The sequence below is a fragment of the Sus scrofa genome, chromosome 6 (assembly GCF_054392235.1).
Source record: "Sus scrofa isolate SSC_HxYL_T2T_F1_AM1 chromosome 6, Sscrofa_HxYL_maternal_Yorkshire_Landrace_v2.0, whole genome shotgun sequence".
Classification (NCBI taxonomy): Eukaryota; Metazoa; Chordata; class Mammalia; order Artiodactyla; family Suidae; genus Sus; species Sus scrofa.
The window spans coordinates 75,313,648-75,340,769 of NC_139388.1; the positions used below are offsets into that span (position 1 = coordinate 75,313,648).

Here is a 27,122-nt window from a genome sequence, read left to right on the forward strand (position 1 = left end):
TTCTTTTGCCCTCTCATTGTGATCTCTCTGGGTGACAAAAGGACTTGGCTTTGGTTGTTGGTGTCATTAATTTTTGAATATTTTTAATATTTTAAAATGGCTAATGAATGCTCACATTTTAGGAGAGAGATGTGTATGTCGCACACAGGAGTGCCGGAATTGGTGACATTCCAAATAAGTGTCACTGAAGACAATGCATCAGGTTTACGTGTCAGGTGCAAAGTGCTAAGGCTCCCTCCAACCCCAGGTTGGTTATTAAGCCAGCCCTGTTCTCCCGTCCCCCTTGTGCAGAAGATACAGTGTGTGTTCTGAAGACGACGGCGTGCGGGTTTCTTGGAGGAGAGTGGAAAGCACCTAGGAAGCACCTCTCAGTGAGGAGTGTCAGGGAGCTCTGTCCTCCTCACTGGGCATTGCTTACCCTACACAACGCCTTAAACAGCACGCAGTGCACCACGCATAGTCCCCGAGTGTGCTGTAGTCCACTGATTTATACAGTTACAAATCCTGGTCCCTCAAACACACATCTCTTTCAATTGGCCAGTCATCTCGGATCCAGCCTGAAGTCCCTTCTTTTTCCCTGGGTTGCTGGCAGTCACTCCAGCGTAACCACCGCCAAGACGAGAATTTGCTCCTCTTTGTACCTTGGTTTTACCTCTGGCTTGAAGTGATGAACGGTGAACATTAGCAAAATGTCCCTAGAAATGTGAAGTTGATGGTGACAGGGTTATCTTTTGCTTTGGCTCTGGGGTGGGTGGGCGGTGTGGGGGGAAGCCGGCCATGGGGCCATGGGGATGGGGGTGGTGGGGAACTTTGCTTCCGTTTTCTTCTGAGTTTGTCATCTTGATTTTTATGATGTCAGCTACTGGTGATTCACGGTGCTCTCTTTAAGAACGCTTTGAATACAAGAGAAGGGAGAGGAAAGCGGATTCCATATTTATCACGGACTCAGCACCAAGTGGCTTCAACAACGGCATCAGATGCTTTGCACCAGAATTTTCCCCGGCTTGCTGCACGCCCACAACATGTGCAATAAAGTTCCTGTCTCCGTTTTACATCTTTGACATTGAGGCGGAAGATTTGGCCTGAATTTATGTAATTTAGTTGGGCACCAATATAACCCATGAATAGTCACATTCATCTCCTAATTAGAAAATCAAACGATAATACAGGACGGGCTGCAGGCGCCCCATCATTTCATCCAACAAAAGCATGTTGTGTGTGTTGGCCCTCTGCAGAGGAAAGAGTCAGCTGAATTGCTTCATGAAGTTAATGAAAAGTGCCCAACAATAGTTGAATGAAAGATGCAAGCCAAGTGCGCTGTCAGTTATCTAGTGTCTTCGGATCTCCGCATTGTGGGGAAAGGTCTTGGGAAATCTTTTACCATCCGCGGGTGACTCATAGGGCTTATCACTTTCTAGGTTGGATGGGCCCTTTCCCCACCTTTCGAAGTGCCAGGTCCTTAGGCGGAGGGAGGAGAAGAGTAACGAGTAGCCGAAGAAACAGTTAGTGACGGAGGGAGGCTTTCAGATGTTCACACTCCCATGGAGCTGCTTATCTGGGCATCTTTCTTATAAGGCACATTATGTTGAGGCCGTTAGTTGGATGCTCTATATTTTTGCATCTGGCGTAGTGATATCGGCGCTGTTAAATATGAGACTTGCCTGTCGCCTGCATTTTCAGACACAGATCAAGAGGAACATAAACAAGCCCCAACTATGCTTTATGTGGGTGTTTGGCGGTATTATTTTATATGGCTTGAAATTAGTGAGTGGAAACTTTAAAAGAAATTGTTCATATTTTTGCAAGTTTTAAGTGTGCCGGGACTTTGTCAAATTCCCGTTAAAATAAATATGTCAATTTCACCTCTCTTCCGAATTCATTTATCTTGCTTTTTTAAAAGGTGTTTTCTACTTTACCTGATGTTTAAATTGGATTCGCTCGTTTATGCTGTTCTTTGCTATATCCCCCACGTTTTTCTTAAATGAATTACTAATGACAGAGCACTCCATCATTCCCTCTCTACAGCCACTTTAAGGAAAGCATGGTGATCTAAACCTTTTAACCTATTAAAGATGATTTTTCCCAATTGAATCAGACCCACCACAGGTGTAATAACTAATCATTTAAACTACACCTGCTATTATGTATTTTTAAGCCATTATGCGTGTTGGATAGATGATAATTCATGTTTATTGCATTGTCCGATGGATCCGTTTTGCCTACACTAGGCTGATTAATGTATTTAAAGAAATAAGAGATGCAATTTTTAAAAAAAATTGATGGAATGCGCCAAGCACTGCATTGAGTGCACCATTAAACCCATCAGAACTTTGCTCTCTGACCAGAAATGCATATACCAAGGACTGTATTACAAAAGCAAGGTGAAACCTGTGCATTTTAGTGGTAGGGTTCTGTTTTCTTTCTCGGTCATGGAAAATTTTGGAAGGATGAAGGAGAGGTTTATGCTTAACTACCGGCGAATGACAGGCGCTGTGCTGTGAGCATCTACGCCTTCAGACCTGCTTGTCCACAGCTCCTCTGACACCTGGTACACAGGGCATGGCGCGCGGAGCCTGCCGCACGAAAAGAATGCTCTCACTGTCTTGTGTGTTTCTGAAGGTGCATTTTTTCTCCAGGTGAAGAACAGTCATCCCCGAGCCATCTGAGCCTTGACCCCATGGGGCTTGGGATGGTGTCACTGTCCACCTCTTCCAGGGCTGGGCCTCTCCTCTCGTTTTCCTCTCCTTCGCCACCTCCCCTTCCCACGTCTCCCCTTTCTCTTTGGCCTTCCCTTCTGTTCCGTCTCCTCTGCTTGTCCGCCGCCACCGCCACCACCACCTTCTCTCCTCCCGTGCCCTCCTGGCCCCATTCCCTTCCCTTTTTCTCTCTTCTTTCTTTCCCTTCTCCCATCTCTTCATTAGAACACATCTGTTTTGTGGGTGTTTGTCAGATTCTTCTTGATGTGGGGGCTGCCTGAGATGATGTGGGTTGAGGGGCTCCGGGGGTGAATATCCAGTTTGAGGTTCTAGAATCTTGAGCATTGATTTTTCTCCAGTCCGGTACTGGTTGGTCAGCACTGCAGTTCATGATGGTGTTCTTTGCAGGGTTGGACAGATTCTAACCAGTCTCAAGGCACACTCACGTGTCTTATCACTGCCAGGCCCATAGCCGGAGGCCTGGGTTACCTAAGTTGGTCCTTGAGGGAGAGTATCTGAGGCAAGCCTCCCGTGGAGGGGTCGCGGGGAAGATGTGTAAGGGGATCGCCCTGACTTTTTTCTTTCTGATATAGCCTCATATCTTTCGTTACCCAAGAAGTCTGTCTGGTCTCAAGATTAAATTCGTAAAATATTGGAAGAGAATATCTGTAACATGTATTCCATTCGTAGTCCCAGTTCTTTCTGATTGAATCTCTGTTCAACTGCTAGCCTTAGTTTGAAGGATCTTAGAAAACTTCCTTATATTGGCCCCTTAGAAATTTTTTCTTTCAGCAGCAACTCGTGAGTGAACTGCAGGGCCTGTTGGCTTTACCTGTACCTTGAAACGGGATTATTCACTTGGTTTTGATGAGATGAGTAGAGCCAGTCATTTCCAACGGCCCCTTTCCTATGGGGCCGGGTGGCATTTCCCACCCGGCGGCCTCGTGTCGGGTGGAGGGCAGACAGGCGGTTGCACACGCAAGCTTCGTGTGTTCAGTGACGTGAAGGTTAATGCCGTCACCAGTTTCCCATCCATCCTCTACTTGGCCCATTCGCAGAGATGAAGATTTCATTGAATAATATCATCTCCCAGAGGTCAGCAGCTAATCTGTCATTCTGTCAGCTTTTAGCCATGAAACCCCAAAGTTTGTCCTTCGAAGGCTCTTCAGAATTCAGCTCCGTTGCCTGAGAGGGGCCAGCACGAGTGGCTCTGTGTGTTGTGTCTCAGACGGCCCTTCCCCACCGGGCCGTGCTCAGGGCTCTGCCAGGCTCTGCAGAGGCAGCACCATCTCTTCCCTTCAGATGTAAGCAGTATCGTTGGGGAGGCAGGGTGACCCTTAGGAAACAGTATAATTACGTCTTCAACTATATGGTAGGACACACTATAAGTACTGAAGAATTTAAAAGGATTGGGAGATCAGAGGTGGCTTGTGACTTAGGGAAGGCGCCGAGGATTGAGAACATTCTACAGAAGGGCTGGGCTGCTGCTTCTGCTGTGTATGCGTTTACTCGGAGGCAGGAAAGGGAGGCCTTCTAGAAAAGGGCGTAGCATGGGCACAAGCGTAGTGTCGTGGATGCGCATGGCCAGAGAGGGCTACCTGCCGAGGAGTGAGAAGAGTCAGCTCCAACGGGGAGAACAGGAAAAGATTATTGCAGGTCTTAAGAGCTAGGCTGAGGGGATTAGATTTGATAGAATCAGATGCAGGAAGCTAGTGGGAGGTGGGGAGCCCACAGTCTTTTATCTGAGCAGATTTTAAGTGTGAGAAATAACTGGTTATAAATGTGACCACAGTATTATGCTTATTTCTGTGGACCTGGGATCTGCTTGTAGGATTTTTTAATCTTGAAATGCAGACTCTTGCACTTTACTTTTCTTCTTTGTTTTATCTGCCTTCCCAGATTGCCACAGCAGTGAAGTTTCTACAGAATTCTCGGGTCCGCCAGAGCCCACTTGCAGCCAGGAGAGCATTCCTTAAGAAGAAAGGTACAGGTTCCCCGTGGCCGTGGAGAGTGGCCTGCAGAAAGGGGCGGGGGACAGGGCAGGTGGAAGCCACAATATTGGTGAACGACCTCCTGTAGCTGCCCCCCTGGGGTTGGGGTGGGGTAAGGGAGGCCCCAGGGGACTGCTGCCTCTCTCTGTACAGTAGGGCGGAGAGTTGAGAGGATTCAGGTAGTTGAGCACCAGCTGTGAGGCCGACGACTTGGCCCAGGACAGCCTGGCATGGGCAGTGTTCAGCAGCGGCGGCAGCAGCAGCAGCAGCAGCAGCAGCAGCAGCAGCAGCAGCAGCAGCAGCAGCAGCCGCCGCCGCCGCCGCCGCCGCCGCCGCCACCACCCGTTGAATGAGACTCTGGAGGACTTCTGCTTTCTGGTCTGTTCTTCTGATGATGACCCTGGCTGCAGAATGACTGACTTTAGGTTAGGAGGTCAGCCTCGTCAGGAAGAATGAGGAAGAAAGAGATGAAGGACGAGGGAAATGAGATGACTAAACAAGGTCAGCTTAAGGTCAAGCGTGGGGTCACTCTGATTTACGGATTGAAGGGGCAAATTACTGGTTTTATGGTATTTCTGTAAGCAGGGATTAAATAGATCTTGACAAATTCAATATTGTCTGAAGCAGACAGAATATATTTTGGTTTTATTGAAATTTAGGGTACATTTCTTTTTTTGTGAAATACATAAACCCCCCCAAACAAACCAAAAAAGAAATCTGACTTTTCTCCTTTGAACATTCAATTTTCTGGAAAGCTAGGACGTTGTTTAAAGCCTTTTAAATACCGTAAGGGAGGAAAGTGAGTGTCCTCCCCCCCGCCCCTGCCCCTGCCCCCCAACAGAACTCTTTCTCACAGAGGCTGGAATGTCAGCCTCAAAATTCTGGGGTTTGGGGTTTACGTCATTAGTGGCTGAAAAGGAAGATGGCATGGTGTCGGGGTATCTCCTAGGTCTGCCCCATGGTACCCCAGTGAAGTGATGCTGCAGGGCCAGGTCCCAGGTGGCACTCGTGGGGCTTGGGCAGCATCAGCCCAAGCCTTTCACTCACAGGCAGCTGTTTAGAGGAACCTCAAGGCCGGTCCCTGTGGCTGAGTTGGTAAGGGCGCTGGGCGCTTCCTGGCAGCATCACGCTGGCTCCGCATCAGCAGGAGATTATTAAAATTTGGAGTGCGTCGGCCGCCCCTCCACTCCTCAGCCATCATGCCGTAAAAGAGTTTTTCCTTGAAATATGTGTACCTATGGGGAGTAATTAATCATAAAAGCTTGGGGATTTCAGCTCTCTCATCAAAGCATTGAAGCTGGGGAAAGCTGAGCCTAAAAGCCGTGCTGATTACCCGGGGTAACCTGAGACAAAATCTATGGTTGCCGAGAGATCCTTCGCCCCAGTATATTGTGCAATATTATAACTGCCTGATCTTCTCTTCCACTGGCAATGACCAGTTATTCCTCATTTTCTCTCAAACGCAGCTGGGTTAGAATTTCATTTGCAGAAGGTATTTAGAGCAATTTAGAGACAAATGTCTCTGGTGTTTGCTCGGCACTTCCCTACTGCAGGCTTTGCTGAGCAGTTTGAGTATCAGGAGCTCCATCTAATCTGTTTAATTTTAATAAATCCCTGACTGGGAGAGGGAGAGAAAGAGAAAAAAAAAAAAAAAGAGAGAGAGAAACTCTGGGCCAAATAATACTTTTGAGTTAGTTGGCTAATCATTACTGTAGAGAGGAAACTGTTTGGTATAATTATTATTTGTTGCTCCTTTAAAAAATAACAACAATCAATTAATTCAACTGAGAGTGTTTACCCTGTGCTGAGAACAGAACAGGCAAAAGCCCTGCCCTCTCAGAGCTTAAATTCTACCGGGGAAAGGAAGACAAGTCAACAAATGAAAAAAAACAGAACATGTGGTTTGTCAGATGGCCGGGCGCCATGGAGGAGAAGCGGCTGGGCTGTGGGCTGGAGGGGCCGGTGCTGTGTCCGACCGGGTTGCACTCCTGCACGAGGTGCATAGAGGGTGTCCCTCAGGGAGGATGACATGTGAACGAGGACCCGAAGGAGATGAGTGCTTGTTAGCGAGCAGAATTCCTCCTCGACCCCCAGCGTGGCTTAGAGTTTTTAGAATTTTAGGCAGCAGCAAACTTGAGAGGCACCCTGCCTGTTTCTTCCTCTAAAGAGAACCACAGGCGTTTAGCCCGCACTTACACCCGGGATCACTGGACTTAATCACCCACCTCCATTATCCTCTAAAATGCTGCTTCAGTCAGTAATTATCTATTTCCGAGTTGAATCCCAATAGGGTAAGTTCTGGCAGGACCTTTTCTGGGCAAAGAATTCCAAGGTTTGATGGGCGTCTGGGGAAGAAGAGCCCTCTGTGGATTTAAACTTCATTTTTTAAATTTCCGGCTGTTCCTAGGGTCAGGCGTACGCGATCAGTGTAGCTTGGCACCATCTCTGCTGGGTGGGCGGGGGCCCTGGGGGGAGCAGCTTTTGTAAAGGAGCTTGCAGCTGCCCTGTCCCCAGCAGCGAGTGGGAAGGAAAAGAAGCTGGTTCACTGGTCTTTGGGGCTGGGGAACGTGTCTTGAGGGGAGGGACCAAGGTCCTGGCATCCTCCGGCATGTCTCCCCACAGGACTCATTGCAATGGTGGGTTGGAGTGCTGGCTTTGGGCGAGCTCACAGCTACTGTAGTCTTGGCTTTTCCTAGCAAATGTCACTTCAGGGAATTGCAGTGGAGCATTGCCTTGAATTATAATCTTGACTTTTTTTTTTTTTTTTTAATAAACATCTCTTTCCTGAAAAGGCAGAGCTAATTTTGTTTTTCTTTTAATATTATTTAATATTTAATATAGAAATTGAGGTCCCTGTAGTGCATGTCAGTTCAGTGGAAAATGAGGGTGACTTTAGGCACATCCGTGGTGTTTGTTTTATCGTGAAGCCACAGCCCAGAGCAGGGGCTTCATCCCATCCCTGCACCTGACAGGTTAAATGTGTGCTCTCTGATTTCAGGGGCCGGGGTGGGGAGAGGGAGTGAAAGCTCTTCTACAGATGGAAGAGCATTGGTTTGCAAAGGTCTTTGGTGTTTGTGTTTTTTGTTTTCGTTTCTTTGAGATCTCTTTTGGATGCTTTAAAGTCGGAATATGGAGTCATTAATGAGAAACATGAAGTTATTAGAATCATTTATCATTTTCTTTGAAGCTTGTACTGCCAGTTTGTGTAATTTACAACATTTCTTTCTTTTATCGGGAATTTTTTGGATGAAAGAGAAAAGCAGCTGTTCACCTTCAGAGTATTAGAATAAATGTTTTTGTTTTCCTTCCAACCGCTTGATTCTGCAGATGACATCAGCTGGAGAGCCAGCCACACATGAAGATAATTGGACTGTGTGTGGGGTTTAAGCCCTCATAGAACTGGTCTATATATAGAAGCAGTTCTTGCCAGGCAGGCATCCTATCTGGGGCTTTAAGCAGGCTGCAATCCAGGAGGTTAGAGTAACTTGAAAACAGCAGTAGAATCAGTCCAGAAAGTTAGAAGTTTGGACATTGTTGCCAGTAGGCTTATGCAGATCTGACACCCTGTCCAACCACAAAATGCAGGAGGCAGTCTGCCTCCAAACACGTTTGGCAGTCTGAGTATACGGCGGGTAAAAGCGATGCTTGCTTGTGGCGGGTGCCGGGATAGATGAGGTAGGGGAAGGAAGCATTGCCCATCAGCTTCCCCTCTGACATCTGTTGCAGAACAGGATTCTAGAAGGAGGATGAGCATCATCCGCTTTTCTCTGTGATTCTGCATGGCGGGGCCTGGGTAGTGCTGGCCAACCCTTGGGCTTACAGTGTCCTTGTCACGCGTGTAAGTCAAGGGCTGTCCTCTTCCTGATCTAACGGACAGATCAGGGGTCAGGGATCGTGCAGGTAAGTGAAACAAGAAGAACACACCGCCATGCTCTCTGGTTCTCAGAGGTGAAACCAGATCTGATCTTTCTTCTGTTCCTGGAAGCGGAACCCCCAGGAGCAAAACTGCCTCCTTGCTGGAAATGAACTTGAGGAAGAAACCTGACGGTCTCAACCTTGGTTGTGGGGTAGAGGTGAAGGGCTTCTCTCGCTGGAGTATTTTAAGGGGGAGTGACTTCTTACACAGATTTCAATTTAACTCTCTTTTATTACTTTTCTTTTTTATCATTTACGTCCATTTCATGAGGTAGTTTGCATGTCCTTGAATGGAATCTCGTTACCATGAAAGCTTTTTTAGCATTGATTTCATAACAGTCTTAATTTAATAGCTCCATCATTACTGAGTAGCTCTGGGAGTGGGGCCCTGGCTTTCCAGGTCACTGACCTTTTAATTACAAACCTTGTTCTGATGGCCAGGTTATCGACTGGACAGCTCCCAGCCTGTGCCCCCAGGATGAAAACGAAAATAACTGTTTCCTCCCCATCTCCAGGAAAAAAAAAAAAATTGTAACCTCATGTGTTTCTAAAATTAATTTTCTCCTTCAGCTTTGCTTTATAATTAATTCTTTAATGTGTCTTAGGAAAGCCAGAGTATTTTTATAACGCTGTTTTTTCGAGCTCGGGTCCAGCAGATCGCTTGGTGGGGGCGGGGAAGCGGGCCGAAGGTCTTGCCAGCTATCACCCTGTGCTTGATTGTGGCCCATTTCCTCATCCTCAGAAACTCCTGCGGCTGAGCTGGAAAGAACAGTATCGGCTCTGTGTGGGGCTCTCTGGCCCTTCTGAGTCTTTGTTAGAGAGGCATGCTTATGGCATCACGATTTAGATTCATTCCTGTATTTGCTGGAGTAATCGAGCCTCATGTATCACAGAGATTTGAAAGAGACTTCCTGTTCTGAGAAAAGACCAGGATTGGATGAGTTTTCGTACTGTCTTACCTCTCTGTTAACCTTGGGTGACTGGGGCCCTCCACGCTGGGTTCTGTTCGGTTAGGAACTTGGGTTGATCCAGGTTCTCGCTTACTGATGGTGAAGAGGGAGAGAGAAAGGAGAGGACGGCGGCCAGTAAGTAGGGTGACCATCGGTTTTGGTTTGCCCAGGACTGTTCCAATTTTTGTTTTAGTTTTTTTCCTTTGGCCATGCCCACAGCATGCGGAAGGTCCCAGGCCAGGGATCGAACCCTAGCCATAGCGGTGACAACGCAGGATCCTTAACTGCGAGGCCACCCAGGAATTCCAGGACTGTCCCAGCTTTGTTACTGGGATTCCCACATCCCGGGCGGCCTCCCGGGCCTGGGCAAACAGGTCACCAAGCCTTCCTTGGGGGTGAGAGCTACTGTGAGACAACACGGAAGCTGGGGGAGAAGTCCACTCATAGTCGGTCCCCGTGAGGTCAGCTCACCGTCGAGTGGCATCTTCCTGCTCTTGCTCTGGCCCTGCCCCTGTGTGGCTCCAGCGCGGAGAACCTCTGGGCCGGGAGGCTGTGCCCCGCAGGTGAGCGAGCGCTGCCGGAGCAGACAGGGCGTGTGTGGCAGCCACGCTTGTTCCTGAGGATGATTGAGCATCTCCATCCATCTGTTGTGAGCGGACCAGCTTCCTTCCCTGCCAGTCTTGCATCTGCATATCCGTCACCTGCTGTTCTGGACCAGCCTATTCATCACCCTGACGGGTGTTCCCCCCATCAATTTTCCTGCTCCTCTCGTTATCCAAACTTGTCTTGAACTCCACAGATTTTGCTCAGCATCCAGAATGAGAAGTAAGGCAGTTAGACCAGCTGAACGCTGTGGTTTCTCCATCTGGGGGGTGGGGAGAGCTGGTAACACTTGCTCCCCCCAGACGGCTGAGTTAAGTAGGTTTCTACATTTCACCCTGCAATGGGGGGTCAGCGGCACAGAGGAACTTGGGGGAAAAACAGCCCTTCTTCATTTACTGAGTTGTTTTGAGGTTTTCTCTGAAAATGAAGAATGACTCTTCTTACATGCCTGCAGCAATGCTACAAAGAAAAGCAAAGTGATGCTGTCATGTACAGTAGTAGTATTTTTTTAAGTTTTTCGTCTTTTCTTTTTTGAAAAGGTAAGATATTTACATGGTTTCAAAAATGCAGACAGTAAAGAAGGCTAGACAGTGAAGACTGTTTCCTGTCATCTCTAGCCCCCCCAACCCCCCGCATCCTCTTTCCCCAGAACGCTGCTATTAAAGGTTTTTATGTAGCATTCCAAAGATGATCTAGCCATATGACAGCACGTTAATATTTATTAACAAACACTTTTTAAATACAATTGCAGCATATTTCTTGCTTTATCTTACACTTGCAATAGTGTCTTGCCACTTTAATGCATATAGATTTGCCTCACTTTTTGATGGCTGCATAGTATTCCAGTGTCATAATCTTTTTTTTTTTTTTTTTGCATCAGTCCCAAATTAGTGGATATTTAGGTTGACATTTAAGTCTTTTGCTGTTTCCAACCATGCCTCAGTGAATGTTCTCGTGTGTGTGCTGGTGAACATGTGTTAATTTGACACTGAGCTAAATAAAGTCAAAGCATTTTCTATGTGGTAAGTAGGCTGTGCTCTGTTTTTCTTAAAAATTTCAGGAGATCACGTCCCTCCTCCCCTCAAAAGAATACAGAACCATTTTATAATATAAACATGACTCTAGGTAGGAAGAAATTTATAAGTGAAAAAAGACATTTAATAAATTATTATTAATGGAGTTCCTGTCGTGGCTCAGTGGTTAATGAACCCAACTAGGAACCATGAGGTTGTGGGTTCGATCCCTGGCCTTGCTCAGTGGGTTAAGGATCTGGCGTTGCCATGAGCTGTGGTGTAGGTCACAGACGCGGCTCGGATCCCGCGTTGCTGTGGCTGTGGTGTAGGCCGGCAGCTACAGCTCCAATTAGACCCCTAGCCTGGGAACCTCCATATGCCGCTGGTGCGGCCCTAGAAAAGACACCAAAAAAAAAAAAAAAAAAAAAAAAAAAGCCAAAAAAACCCCAAAACAAATTGTTATTAACATTTAGCACAGATTTGGATTCTGAGGGGATGTTCTGGCCATTGGTTACATAAAAAAATGCTTTTTTTTCCCTAAAACAATCCCTTTTTACCCATTTTTTGAAGGGGTGGGACGCATAAGTTTAAATTTTGATTCAAAATAAATATTTGCATAAATAGACAGCTTTGGAAACTGGAAAGTTAGTATCTGTTTTCCGATGAAGTACAGCCCTTCAGCATCTGTAGGGGGTTGGTTCCAGGACCCCAAGGATATCAGAACCCACGGATACTCAGGTTCCTCATGTGAAATGGTATTTGCATATAACCGACACGATCCTCTTGGACACTTTAAATCATCTCTAGGTTACTTATAAAACCCAATAAAACGTAAATGATGTGTAAGTAGTTGCTTGTGCTTGGCAAATTCAAGTTTTGCTTTTTGGAACTTGCCGGAATTTTTTTCCCCTGAATACTTTTGATCCATGGTTGGTTGAATTTGTGGCTGTGAGACCCATGGATATGGAAGGCTGGCTATATACACTCGTCCCTGATTCCAAATGGGATTGGTTCCAGGACCCGCCAAGGACACCAAAATCTGTGGAAGCTCAAGTCCCATATTCCGCCCTCTGCATCCGAGTTCCCCATCTGTGGACTCAGCCCACCTCGGATCGTGTAGTACTATTTGATGTGCAGTACATGTTTTTTTGAAAAAAATGTGCACGTACGTGGACCTGCACAGTTTAAACCTGTGTTGTGCAGGTGTCCGCTGTATGGCTTACTTTTCTTTTGTTGTTATTGGATGTATTATGAGTCCTGGGCCATTGGTTATGGGGTCAGCCTTTATTTAGTACCTGTTGTGTGCAGAGTATTAATGCCTTAGGCACTTCATGAAAGGAAGATGAAGTACTTGTTTTACAGAACAGGAGGCTCATTAGAAGGAGCTGGGACTAGATGCTGAGGGCTTATCCACCGTGTCCAGGGATATCCGGGAAATAGAGCAAGGCCTTGGACGTCAGCACAATTTGACGAGGGCGCAGTGGAATATAAAGCCCAGTGGGCCCGTGAGCCCCTCAAGGGTGGTGACCGTGTCTCACTCTTCCTGGCATCCTCAGCATTGGTGGAGTGGCCTCACTCAGGCTGGTCAACGAGGGGTTAAAGGGCTGGATGACGAGAGTTAGACACTTACTGGGGAGTTTCAAGTGGATGTCAGTATTTCTTCAGCCTGCAGTTTATTCATTTATTCAGCCCTGTATACGTGTAGGTAGTTTGAGAATCACTAATGACCCATATGTTTTTACCAATACTCCAGTGTTTACAGAAGCAGTGTTCATATGCAGTTCTTTTGTCTTTAGTCTTATGGAATCCAGTGGCAACACTCTTTTTTCAAGGTTACTTAGGTCAGCAGAGCTCAGTTTTGACACTGAGGGAGGCAGTCGGTGTAAATGGTCAGAGAGGTGCGGGAAGGGCACCTTTAGTGGAGGCTCGTGCAGAGACGTGGGTGCAGTTAGCTGGCTCTGCCCACGGGGTCTTCGAGGAAGAGAACTGGGGTTGGTTGAGATGGGCAGGGAGGGAGGAGCTGGCGCTTGAACTCCGTTGTTTTTTTTGTCTTTTGTCTTTTTATAGCCACACCTGCAGCATATGTAAGTTCTCAGACTAGGGGTCGAATCAGAGCTGTAGCTGCTGGCCTCCACCACAGCCACAGCAACGCAGGATCTGAGCTGAGTCTGCAGCCTACACCACAGCTCACAGCAATGCTGGATCCTTCACCCACTGAGTGAGGCCAGGGACTGAACCTGCAACCTCATGGTTCCTAGTTGGATTCGTTTCCTTTGCGCCACGACGGAACTCCTGGACTCAGTATTCTAAATAACAATTTGCAGCACTTTTCCTCTCTTTTTCTTTTCTTTTCTTTTTTTTTTTTTTTTTAAGGTTGTACATGCAGCATATAGAATTTCCTGGGCCCGAGGTTGAATTGGAGCTGCAGCTCGGGCCTGTGCCCCAGCCATAGCAACATGGGCTCCAAGCCACATCTGTCACCTGTGCTGCAGCTGGCAGCAATGCTGGATCCTTAACCCACTGAGTGAGCCCAGGGATCGAACCTGCATCCTCACAGAGACAACATTGGGTCCTTAACCCACTGAGCTGCAGTGGGAACTCCTTGACAGCACTTTTTCTTTTTAACTTTTATTTTATTTTATTTTTGGCCACATCCATGGTAGATGGAAGTTCCCAGGCCAGGGATCGAACCTGTGACAAGGCAATGCAGTGACAACGCCAGATCCTTAACCTGCTGTGCCACAAAGGAACTTCCAACAGCACTTTTTGAACCAGTTGAAACTCCATGAAACTGTATTTGAGGCCATTACTCTGGGCTCTGCATTTAAACTGAGTTGGCTGGCGGTCGTAAGACCAGAAGAAGGTCCTGCCAGGTCCATTGTTAGCTGTGGAGGATGTGGGCATGGAAGATAGCAGTAGAAATGGAAATAGAAATGACTGCACATTTATGTAGAGAACGTTATGGCTTACAAAACACATAGATTAGTTAATCTCACTATAATCCTCTATGTAAGAGGCACGTTAATAGATACTCGTTGAATGGATGAGTACATGATTTAATGACTCTCCCATTTTACAGATGAGGAAACTGAGGCTCAGAAAGGTCAAGCAGTGCAAATTAGTGGCAGAAATAGAACTAGGACTATGTCTTCTGACTAGAGTTCTTTGGACTGTACCTCTGGAAAGGAAGGACAGACCGCAGACCTTTAGAAACAAGCAGTAAGCCCTGTTCAAGAGTAGACTGGATGTGTGAGGTGAGGGAGACAGGACCAGAGATGCTCCTCAGGGTTGTTTTATTGTGTTAAGCAGCTTTATTGAGGTATAACTGACATGCGTGGGACTATACATATTTGATTTGTACAATTTCAGACTTTTGACCTGTGTACACATACCTGCGAGACCATGGTTGTAATCAAGGTAATGAACACACTGATCCTCCTCCAGGTGTTTCTCATGCTATTTCCTAATTCCTTCCTCCTGCCCCCCTTCCCCCAACATGTCCTGTTTCCCAGGCATGCATGGTCATGCTTTCTTTCACTATAGATTTGTTTGCATTTTCTAGGGTTTTATGTAAATGGAATCATATAGTGTGATCCCTTTTCTGGTCTTTTTTTTTTTTTTTTTTCTTTTTAAATTCAGCACGACTATTTTGAGATGCATCCATGTTGTTACATGTAGTAGTGGTTCATTCCTTTTTCTTGCTGCATAGTATTCCATTGTTTTGATATACTATGGTTTATCCATTCATCTGCTGATGGACATTGGAGTTGTTTCCAGTTTTTAGCTATTAAAAATAGAAGCTGGCTATTAATAAATCTTTGTAGGGACCTATAATTCATTTTCCCTTGGGCCGGTCCTGAAGGGTAGAATGTTTGGATCATGTGATTGGTGTATGTTTAACTCTGAAATTTCCAAGTTTTTTTCAAAAGTGGTTATACCAGAGTTCCTGTCGTGGCTCAGCAGTTAATGAATTTGACTAGCATCCATGAGGATGTAGGTTCGGTCCCTGGCCTTGCTCAGTGGGTCAAGGGTCCGGTGTTGCCCTGAGCTGTATGGAAGTTGCAGATGCGGCTTGGATCTGGCGTTGCTGTGGCTGTGGTGTAGGCCAGCAGCTATAGCTCTGATTCAACCCCTAGGCTGGGTACCACCTCCATATGACTCTGGTGCAGCCCTGGGAAGCAAAAAAAAAAAAAAAAAAAGAAAAAAAGAAAAAGAAAAGGTGGTTATACCATTTTATATTCTCACCAGTGATTGTACTAGGGTTTTGAGCCTGAAGAAGGGGAAGCAGCAGGTGTTATATTTGTAATTTGCTTCCAGTAGCAACACTGCATGGCTTTGGAAGTCTTCTCAAGAGTGACTAAGTAATAGGTCAGGTTTCAGATACTTCAGCTTGGGAGTAATCGGGCATAGACAGCCTGGGTTCAAATCCCAGCTTCACTGCTTTCTGGCTGAGCGGCCCTGATAAAATACTTAACCTTACTGCGCTGTGGTTTCTTTATCTGTAAAATGGGGTTAATGATGGCCTTTACTGCAAAAGGGTGCAGGTCTTTGGCCTCCTTTCCACTTTCTGAAGCACTTGGGAGTGCTCCTAATTCCCATCCAGAGCTCCAATGGCCAAGGAGTCTGGGAAGTGTTGCTTCTAGCATCACAGCCTCTCTGATACCAAAGTCCTGCTAGGAAGACATGGGAATGGATGCTGAGTGCCATCAAAGGAATCCATAGAAGAAAAGGGCTCATAAATGCAACACAAGTGCCCCAAACCAGGATACAAGCACATTTATATCACAGGCCTCTTTCTTTACTGAAGGCTTAACTTGGTATTTAGACAATAGCCAGCAAAATGAGGGAAGAGTTCCTTTTGCTCCAAACCATGCTGGTAAAAAGGAGTCAGCCAGAAGGGTGTGCGTGTTTTCAGTCTGGAAGCGGGTGGCAGTGGTTTATTTGTAAATCTAAAGTGTTTCATTCAACACAGAGCAAACTGTATGTGTATATGAGGGAAGGATACTTTTTTAGTCAACTGTTTTGGTTGCTTTTGAGAAGAGCCGGGCCTTTGGTTATTAAGAAGAGCAGTAGTGATGTATCTTCAGTTTGTCCAGGAGATAAATATTGATGTGTTCTACATCACTACTGGCTTTCTGCGATGGTTTTGAGAATACTCGTCCCTCCTTTCTGGCCTCACTTGAGGATGGGAGTTGTTCTAATGAGATTTGTCTGCTTAAGGGCGGGCAAGGGAGTTTTCACCAGAGGGACCATCTGGTATGTGGGTCTGTTGGGGCTGTTGGAAAATGTTGGAAGTAGACACTTTGGAAACTTAACATAAGGTACAATTTAAGGCCATCTACTGAAAAATACTTTATGTTGAGTGGACTAGAATTAAATTTTTAAATAACTTTGGGAGTTCCCATTGTGGCTCAGTGGTAATGAACCTGACTAGTATCCATGAGGATGCGGGTTCGATCCCTGGCCTCGCTCAGTGGGTTAAGGATCTGGTGTTGCCGTGAGTCATGGTGTAGGTCACAGACATGGCTCGGACCCCACGTTGCTGTGGGTGTGGCATAGGCCATTAGCTGCAGCTCCGATTTGACCCTTAGCCTGGGAACTTCCATATGCCGTGGGTGCAGCCCTAAAAAAAAAAAAAGTAAAAATAAATAACTTTGGAGAGTATTCCTTCATTCACTAATCCATTGTTATTAACATTTCTGAGCCTGTGCCTTATAAAAATAAATTTATCTGCTGCTGCTCTGTGTGTATGTTAAAGCGTATCTGATTCATGGAGCCTAAGTTAGTGTACTTTTATTTTAAATATGCTTTTCATTATAGGCTTGCTGGGTTGGTCGATCGATGGCTTTATATTCTTTCCATTTTTGAAGTAGAAGTAACTCACTAAAGGCCCTCAGTCAGTGGAGTGATGAAGCTCGCGCTCTCTCTTTCTCTCCACATGCACACAAACGCACGCACATGCGTGCGTAAGCTTATATTTAAATCGTGCTAAGAACAGAATAACTACTGATTCTTCCCTTCCGACTCTAAACAGACGTGTGTTTGGTTTCTAAAACATTCTGATAGGAGCTGGTCTCCTCCGATCTCACTCAGCTCTTACCTCTTTCATCAGACAGAAGACTTGGGAATGCTCTAGTCTCTTACTGTTAATTATTCTTTTTCGTTTTAAAGCCCTTTAAAGTAATCTTTCTGTAATTAGATTGTTGAGTAGACTGTCTTTAGTAATATGGTGGTCTTTAAATTTTGTGTAGATTTTCAGTTTGTTAAATGATTGCAAAGGCTTTCATTCATAAAGTTGAAGTTTACCTTATCATGGCATTTCAGGGGAAAAAAATCAGGACCCTCTGTGATAAATTAAATATCACAACCACATAAATGTCATCTTTTCAATGAAACCTACAGTGCATAGGAATGGGACTCTCTTCTACTCTGTTTTTGGCTTCAAGCTGGATCTGTACGCTTAACCAACAAGAAAAATATTTTACCACCAACAGTGGTGAACCTGTGAAGCTGAAGAACAAAGCCGTACCCTCTCCTGCTTTGTGAGTCACAAACAGAATTGTCAATTAAATTGTTCTAATTGCAAAATTTGGGGTCTTGGCCAAAAGAACACAGGTTGAGTTTGAAGAAGAGGCAGTTAAAAAAATCAGTTTAACTTTCAAACGGAGCTAATTTGTACAGAATGTAATTGGAAGAGAATAAATATGGAGCTTCATGATCTCTTTTGAGACCATTTCTGGTATTTACTTACTTTTTTTTTTTTTTTTTAAATCAAAGACTGTCCTTTAGGCAGTTCTGAAAAGAGGAGACTAAGTACCAAAACAGAAATAACGGAAAATAGCACTCTTTTTTGGAAGACCTTAATACCTTATTTTGAAAGATTTTTACCATTCATTGATTCATCCGTCTAGGTATTTATTGAGTGCGTGTTTTTTTACTGTGCTGGTCCTGGGACTGAGACTATGAGGGTAAATAAAACAGCTTTCTGGGGTGGAGACAGACTCCCACAGAGAAGTGAAATGGGCAGAACTGTTCCATGTCCTCTGGGTGCTGGGATAGAGAATATAGGGAGGGCAGAGGAAGGTTCGCTTCAGCAGAGTTGCTGAAACCAGAATGTGAAGAGCAAGAGCATCGGCAGAGGGACCCTCAGCCCACAGACCCTGAGGCAGGAAAGGGGTTTGATTTGATCCAGGAACCCCTGGTGGGATTGCAGTTGTGAGTGAAAAAGAAGAGTGACATCTTATTAGCTTCCATCTGGAGATGCCATTGGGAAAAAAGGTCCTATTGGCGTTTCATGTCCCCCAGTCTAGAATCTTTCATATCACCAGTTACGAAATTCAGCTCTATTCACTAAGCATCCCTAGTCTGCTGGGTGCCATGCTAAGTGCAGTGGCGGCACAAGTGGTCCAGGCCCTCAGAGAACGTGGTGAGGAGATAGTAAAACTACTCAGTAATGCAGTTACTGAAATTTATAAACAAGCCCGAGATGATCTGATACAGACTGTTTAATAACCACTAGCACATGTATTGTGCCTTGCATTGTAAAAGCATTCTCACCTGCCTTTGCTCAGTGACTCTTCACAGTAACCCCAGCCATTTCCTCAAAAAAAAAAAAAAAAAAAAAAAAAAAAAAAAAAAAAGTGCACTTAAGTGGCGAGTCTTACGGGAGTCCACCAAATTTGAGGAAGGGGTCTCTGTCATCACTGAGTCTGGATTTCATTTTTCTTTTTTTCATGGCTGCACCTACAGCACGTGGAAGTTCCCAGGCCAGGGATTGAGTCCGAACTGTAGCTGTGACCTATGGAACACCGGATCCTTTAACCCACTGTGCCGGGGCAGGGATTGAACCTGTGCCTCTGCAGCACCCTAAGCCTCGGTTGAATTCTTAACCGACTGTGCCACGTGGGAACTCCGAGTCATTGAATTTCAAGTGCATCGTCTGCTTGTGTGGACCAGGGCAGTCTCCCTGAAGAATCACAGTGTTAGAAATGAAATTATTTATTTTATCCATACCTTTTCATATGCATTTCTATTATCAGGAATAGATGATGCATTTAATTTTATTTCCTCCCGGACATTTTCTTGCTGCCTTCCATGAGGGCTTTAACCCAGAGAGTCGATTCTCGTGTTCCAGAAGAGGAAGGCTTGGATTTGCAGATGGCGGCTCCGTCGGTGGATGCTGTTGACTTTGTTGTTCTGTACGAAGGCTTTTATCAGGACAGCAAAGGGTAAATGGGGCGATCTCTGCTCCGGTGGAGAGGTCGAATGGTTACATTACACAGTCTTCTGGAGCATCTTGCAGCAAATACATGGGTTATATTAAAAATTGCAATCATATCATTTTTTATAGTAAATTGCTGACCTTATGCAGTGGAATCAGCTTTATTGAATTTCGCCAAAAATGCGTTTATAATTCTGCCATACACACATGATATTCATGTCCTTGCTGTCCATGTGGAAATGTCCCTTTTTATGATGTTAAACAAATTAAATCGACTTTCTCCTGAGCTGCTGTGCCTCACCTTTAAGATCCACTCTCAGGAGTCGAACCGCCCTCAGCTCGGATGTGAGCACGGAGAACACTGGAGTCGGTACGTTAGGAAGCCTTGCCCCAGCGGCACAGCTGTGGCCTTGCGATGATTTCCAGGTGGTTCCAGGGCAGTTAATGTACATTGTGTATGCTGAATGCTAACAAGGCCTTACCGTAATTACTTTCTTCATTTTGAGGACAGGGTGGGTATTTGAAAGGATTTCATGGTGAACCAAGAATACACAGGTACAGTGGGTTCTCAGCTATTCGCTTGTGAATATTTATTGCAAAAATTTCATCTTAAGCCAGTTTTCCTTTAATTCTCTGTAGCTGTGCTCCCTTTCTAGCCAGCGTGGGATCAGGGATGCAAACTCATTTTAAGGTTAGTGTAACAGAAGCACAGTCAGGAAGTTATAATGCCTATTTAAATGAAACATGAGTTTTTAAGCTGTCTGCTTTTTGGAATCATTTGCTGTGAGTGTATTTCTCCTTTCCATACATCTGTTGTCTACATATCTGTATACATGCTAGTTCCCAGACAGTTTCGCATACAGAGGCAGTACGATAGAGTGGAAAAATCATCCATCCACTAACCATTTATTAAATGTGTGTTTTCTTCATATCCCACCATTTGTGCTAAGCAGTGAAAATACAAAAATAAGATCTTAAATTAGTGATCTAGTGTGTTCCACGGTATGCAGACAGGCAGAGGCTGTGTTATAAAATATTATAGGTGCTAGAATAGGTATGCATAGAGAAGAGGGAGTGGTCAGTTTCGTGGTGGGTGAGGAGGACGAGTGGGGAAGGGTTGGAAAACTGAGGTTGCCCTTCCAGGAGTCTGGCAAGAGGATTAGTTGTCTTTAGGGTTTGGGGAGTGGAGGTGACTTTAATCCATGCTGGGATGGGATGGGAACGCAGTCTGCAAAGTGAGAAGTGATTCCAAGAGTCGGGAAACAGGCTGGTTGGTACATTGGAGGGGTAGGCGACGGTCAGAACGTGTTAACATAAGGGTTTGGATTGTTTTCCCCCCAGGGGCATTTGTGTGTGTGTGTCTTTTTAGGGCCACACCTAAGGCATATGGAAGTTCCCAGGCTAGGGGTCCAATTGGAGCTACAGCTGCCAGCCTGCACCACGGCCACGGCAACGTGGGACCTGATCCTCGCCTGCGACCTATACTCACAGCTCGCAGTCCTTCCACTGAGTGAGGCCAGGGATCAAACTCCCACCCTCATGCATACCAGTTGGGTTCATTGCCGCTGAGCCACAGCAGGAACTCCAAGGGTGTGGATTTTATTGCGTGGACAGTGCAGAAACCATCACAGAGTTTTATGCGGAGTAGTAATGGGTTCTATTTGTGTTTCAGAGACCTCGCTCCTGAGGTGGGGTGGGTGGTTGGGAGTTCATTACAGGAATTCAGGTGAGAAGGGCATTTGTAGGCATGGAAAGGATGATGAATTGGGGAGAGTGAAGATGTAGACTCTGCAAGAGTTGGTGGCTAAATGGATTCAAGGTGTGAAGAGAGGAGGCATCGGAGCTCACTGGCGAGGTTTTGGCCCAGGGAGCTGGCCGTGAGGAGAGCAAGTCAAGGAGGAGGAAGAGTGCTAGAGCTGGAGTCAGACAGCCGAGGGAGAGAGGCCTGGAAGGGAAGCCCTGGAGCCCGGAATGTGGCCGGTGATTCTGCAGTTGGAGCACCACAGACAGGCGGTATCACTGTCGTCATCAAGATGTGCAGCGTAGGTCCCCTGGCTTTCAGAGTTGCATCCACAGGGTGACTGTTAGGCTTACTCTCTTCACATAGACATGGTTAAGTGGTTTCACTGAAATCTGAGGCTCTCTAAAGCAAGAGAAGCTGGCATCTGGGAAGCAAGTGTTATTTTATCTGGAAATGGCTTCTGAGTGAGAAGCCTGTCACTGCTTCCTGGTGAAACCCACCTCTGCTGCCAAGGAGAGGGTCCTCCTGAATCGGACCATGATTATCGTGGGCGCTGCCCCACCTGGCACTGAGAACTCGTCCTCCAGAAAGCTCCTCTCTCTCCGCCTTCTGCTCCTTATTTGCTTGTTCCTGAGCTTGTCCGTTTCTATCATGTTTGTATGTGTTTCCACTGATCTTTTCGTCCATGACAGGCGGCTTTGCTGACATGGCCTCCAGGGGTTCCAGGGCCTCCCTGCTCACTGTGTGACACAGTGGTTACAGTGACCTGACCCTGCAGGTGCCTTGGTTTTCTGGTAGCAGATGGCTTTCTCGGTACCTTAACTCTTACAAATCGATGAGTCAGAGGGGTGAAAAGGTGTGGAGCTAAAGGCAGAGAGCCAGCGGTCAGAAGCCCCAGCGAGAGTGAGGGTGAAGAAGACTCGGTTAGTAAACGGATCAACTTCCCGGGGGACCCCAGAGCACGGCTGGTGACCTTGGTTGCCGGGAAGAGGGATGAAAAGGGCATTTCACATCCTCAGGGTCGCCCTCTGGTCCAGCCCTCCCCAGGGCTCTCAGGCATTGTAGCTGGAGTCGCCTTCCTTTCAAAGGGCTGCAGCCTCAGACTGCCCATGCACCTCTCCGTCTGGTGCCGTGCCTGAGGTCCAAGTTGACGTGTGTCTGCCCTGAAACGTGATTGGAGGTTTTAAAAGCGTGTAGGTGGTGTGCTTGTAGTAAAGTGTATCCCAAAGCTGACTACTTCTCTGTAGCCGCCTTGCTCAGTTGGCTTTTGTCCAGTCTTTCCATGGAAAATTGCCTCCTTGCTTGATTTGGGGCCGCTTTAAAGCTTCTGCTTGACATCTCTGGAGCTCAGCCCTGCTGTCTCCTCATTAAAACCACCTGCAGGACGGACCCCTTCCCCCAACTTAACACCAGCCGGACCTCATCTCTCATTGACCATTTCTGTCTGAGACAGTCACTGTAATAGTTCACTTGGGTGGCTTTCACCTCTTCCTTCTGCTTTTTTTTTTTTAAACTTTAAACGTTAAATTAAAAAAAAAACTAATGAGTGGTTTGGCCCTTCGGTATTGTTACCCATTCACCTCTGGTAGACTCTTCAATACATTATCTAAAGTGCCTTTCTCCTTCCCTTTGTACATGGTGAGGAGAAGGATGGGGAAAAGTACAGGGAAAAACATGTTAAAACATGATTTTCAGTGTAAAACAAGAGAAGGAAAAATCAGTGTTTAAGGACACCCAAAAAAAGCACCCTCATTATGGAAATTAAACGACAGCATTTAACCTATCAGAATGTTCTGCATGCGTGAGACAAGCCAGGGAGCTGTGCGTTTGAAATTAGAGCTCTAATCCGCAGGGAAGAGAATAGTTAAATAATTTGTTTTCGAGGTGCGAGAGCCGAGCGGGGAAGGCGTGGGTGCGTGTGCGCGTGCTCCGGCGGCGGGGCGCGGGCGTGTTTACCGGGAATGCCCTGGAGGTCGGTACTTATCAGCACCTGCGGGCTGTCAAGAAGCACACGAGCCGCCGATGCCCGTTCGTTAGGGTTTCAGCAGAGTCCCGGCCTCACCTGCGGCCGGGCGTTGCATCAGAACGGGAGAACTTGCTTCATGCTGGCCCTCTGGGGAGAACAGGAATAGATTTGAGAGACAGGATGAGACAGCCGGAGAAAGAGACACAGGAATCAGGGGAAGGAAGAAACCGGGGTAACTCTGAGGAATGTGCGTGACACAGACTCTCCAGGACAAAGCCTTCAGCCTTGTTGGGCTGGCACTCACGGAGGGCGGACATCCCCCAGGGCACAGGGCAAAAGGGGGCCTGGTTTAGAGGCAGCCTTCTCCACTCAGGCACCTTCTGCCCGCGCTGACTGCGGTTGGCCGCGTCCCTCCTGGGCCGTGAGGCAGCGGGGGAGTTATGTGAACGATAGAGATTAGTGATGTGTCCTGTCTGCCCCCTTTAGTGGCATTGCCTTTGTCTTTCTGTACCCCGGCTGGAGTTTGTGGCTTTGTTCACGCCCTGCCCCTCTGGAAGGCGTTTCTCCCTAGATATTCCCAGGGCTCGGCAGCTGCAGTCAGAATTCCACAGGATAGGCTGACACATGGCAGAGGGGAGCCAGGCCATCTGTCCCTGCACCCCTCATTAGGGGATGTGCTGTGCTCTTCTGTGGCTTGGGGTGGGAGCGCTGATACACATGTGGTCCTTTCAGGCTCCCAGTCCCTGTGGTCTCTGTGAGAGCAGGAGGGTTTCTATTATACTAATAAGGAGCCCTGGGGACGCCGGGTACAGTGTGATAAGCGTCCCCTTGGAGGGCCAGAGGCAGTCGGTGTGCGCTGACCTCATCCTGGGGGAGTGCTGATGAAACCCAGACCTGGTGTCGGGGGTGGGAGGAGGAGGTTGCCAGTGTTTCTGCTGTTTCATTATTACCTCCTTGCTTGTCTTTGGGGCATTTCATCAAAACTTCTCTAGTTTTGCTTAAGAACTTTAAAGAGCTGATGAGCATGATGGAAAATTTTCTGTAATAGTACAGCAACACACTTCACAAATACCAGCTAATTAATCCTCAGAACACCCTCGGGACAGTGGAGGGGATCATGGTGGCACTGGTGTTTTTTTTAATCCCCATTTTGTAGACTGAGAGACTGAGGCACCTGTGGGAGACTGTGACTTAGACCAGAAGGAAGGCAGCAGTCTGGAAGCTGAGGTTGGAGCTCCCTGCCTTTGGGCTTCTGTTGGCACTGTTGGGTCCTTGCTGTCTTGTCATTGAGGAAATCACCCTGGGTTTTGCCTTCCTGAGCTTTTTGTCTTTAACACTTGGTGCTGTGCCTTGGACAAAACTTCACGTCCATACGTATAGATACTCTGTCATCAGTGTTGACTGCTGCCTGGTATTCTGCTGAGAATATGTGCCACCATTTATTTTAACCCATCCCCTTAGTGAACATCTAGGTTATTTTCATTTTTCACCATTATTAAAAAAAACCCTCTTCTCTAATATCTTTGAGACATAGGTATTTTCTTACTTTTTCTGATGACCTTTTTTGGGTAAAAACCCTCGAGCTGGAACCTGGGTTCAGAAAATGGGCTTGTTTTGGCTCTTCTGTGCTTTGCTGAACTGGCCTCCCCGAAGGCTGTGCCAGCTTCGGGTCTTAGCACCTCCGGTCCGTGCGTGGGGGCACGAGTTCCTTCTCCATGCTGTTCAGTCAGCCTTCTTTTAGGATTTCTTCAGTTGAGCATAGGAATTCCCTGACCTCAAGAGCATGGAAACGTTTGGCTGTTTTTTTTTCTTTTATGGTTTGAGTTTTCTTTTATGGGATTTGTTCTGTTTCTTAGGAGAGCAGCAAGGGATATAACTTAATTTTTTTCCCAGTGACCAATCCGATCGTTCTAGCATTTATTAGACAGTTTATTTCTTCCCGCACCCATGTCACCTGTCCCCTTTGCCATGTACTAAATTCTTAAATATGCTGGTGAAGGACATTCTGTTCCTGTTCTTTGATATGCTTTTTGTTTGTTATGCTAATACTGCAGTGTCTTCATTACTATAGATTTGCTACACATTTTATCTGTTGGTGTTAAGTTGTACTCTTTCTTCATTGTTCTTTTTTAGAATATTCCTGGCTTTTCTGGCCCTCATATACTTATAAAAATTTTTTTTAAATTACTCAGTGAATTTTATTACATTTATAATTGTATGATGGTCATCACAACCCAATTTTATAACATAGACTTTTAAACTCATTTTAGAATCCCTTTATCACATCTCCTCTTCTCTTTCTTGATCCCTCCCTACCCCTACCTGTGGCCAATGGAAAATAAAATCCTTTAGGAATTTTGATTATAATTCAACATAGAAATGGAAAGAATTAGTATCTTTGCCACATGGTCGTCTTTCCATCCCTGAATGTGGTGTATCTTTAAAGTAAAAATATGTTCTTCATTGATGAAGTTTTACATAGTTCTTGTAGTTTCTGCACATTGCTTTAATTCTAAGTAATTATTTATTTATTGTTGCCACAGGACCTTTATTTTATTATCTCTTCTAACTGATCTTTGCTAATACTTAGGAGAGCTATTGATGTCTATGTTTTTACAAATTACCTATTGTATTCTCTTTTTTGGGGGGAGGGGTCTTTTTAGGGCCGCCCCTGTGGCATATGGAAGTTCCCAGGCTAGGGGTTGAATTGGGGCTGTAGCTGACAGCCTACTCCACAGCCACAGCAACGCCAGATCTGAGCCCCATCTGCAACCTACACCACAGCTCACAGCAACTCTGGATCCTTAGCCCACTGAGCGAGGCCAGGGATTGAACCTGCATCCTCATGAATATTAGTTGGGTTTGTTACCACTGAGCCACAATGGAAACTCCTTATTGTGTCCTTTTTTTGGGGGGGGGCGGGTGCCTGCACCTTCGGCATGTGGAAGTTCCCGGGCCAGGGACTGAATCTGAGCCACAGTTGTGACCTGTGGCTGTGGCAATGCTGGAACCTTCACCCACTGTGCTGGGCTGTTGATTGAACCTGCATCTCAATGACCCAAGCTGCTGCAGAGACAGTGCTGGGTCCTTAACTCGCTGTACCACAATGGAAACTCCAGTCCTGATTGTTCTTAGTCATATCTCTTAGGTCTTCTCAGGAGCGTATCATGTGAAAATAGTAATATTTCCCTGTTCCAGTGTTACATGACTTTATAATTATTTGGGCTGGGTCTTCCAGAACAGTGGTAATTGAATGCAAGTGCTGAAGGAGTAAAGTGGCTATGGTCTCAGTACTTACTTCTCTTCAAAGTGCTAATTTAGAAATGACGGGCATAGACTAAAAGACAAATAAACATAATGATCCCTAGAGTTTTCAAAGCTCTTATTCTCCAAGGGACTCATTTTTTACCTATTTTCAGTTGTTAGACATGCTCATAGTGGTTTTATATCAGAGGAGAAAGTCACCATTCTTTTTTCAGGCAGAAAAGCTAAAAGACAGTGGACATGATTTCCAAGATTGCTTGGCCAGTAGCTCAGTGAGTAGAGCTGAGCGTCATTGCTCCTTGTGTGCAGCAAAGCCTCCCTACCCACCAGGGGTTCGTCATCAGATGTGTCATAATAGCCAGCACCACTGCAGCCCTTCCTACAAGCTGTGTAAAATTGGAGTAGAAAAGGACACATTTTTGCCTGAAAGAGCACATAAAAGATGAACACTGAGACATCAGGGTCACTATTCTTTGGAAATGGAGGCCTCTCCTGTCTCAAGGCTGAGAATACTGGTGGCAGCCTCTGTGTCCTCAGGACAGATTATGGTAAGGGATGGAGCAGTGGGGTGCTGCCAGGTGGCACTGCTGTTTCCAGTCTCCAGTCTGCTCCCCTCTGGATGTTGCCACCAGATCATAAGATACGAGCTCTGCTTTTATTTTTTTTCATTTAAAAAAATTGGGCTGGGGCACACCAGTAGCGTGTGGAAATTCCTGGGCTAGGGATTGAGCCTGCACCACAGCACTGGCCCAGCCACACCAA

General features: G+C 46.2%; 1 protein-coding gene across 6 annotated transcripts in view; it reads left to right on the forward strand.

Annotated features, from left to right (window-relative positions):
- PEX14 (peroxisomal biogenesis factor 14) overlaps window positions 1-27,122 on the forward strand; it is a 134,394-nt gene that overhangs the window by 48,535 nt on the left and 58,737 nt on the right. For 2 of the 6 annotated variants that reach the window (XM_003127561.4, XM_084962771.1), the window contains exon 3: window positions 4,596-4,680. The exons of the other annotated variants lie outside the window; for them this stretch is intronic. In XM_003127561.4, the coding sequence (XP_003127609.1) occupies window positions 4,596-4,680 (85 nt within the window). The remainder of the gene's footprint in view (window positions 1-4,595; window positions 4,681-27,122) is intronic. 6 annotated transcript variants of the gene reach the window in all.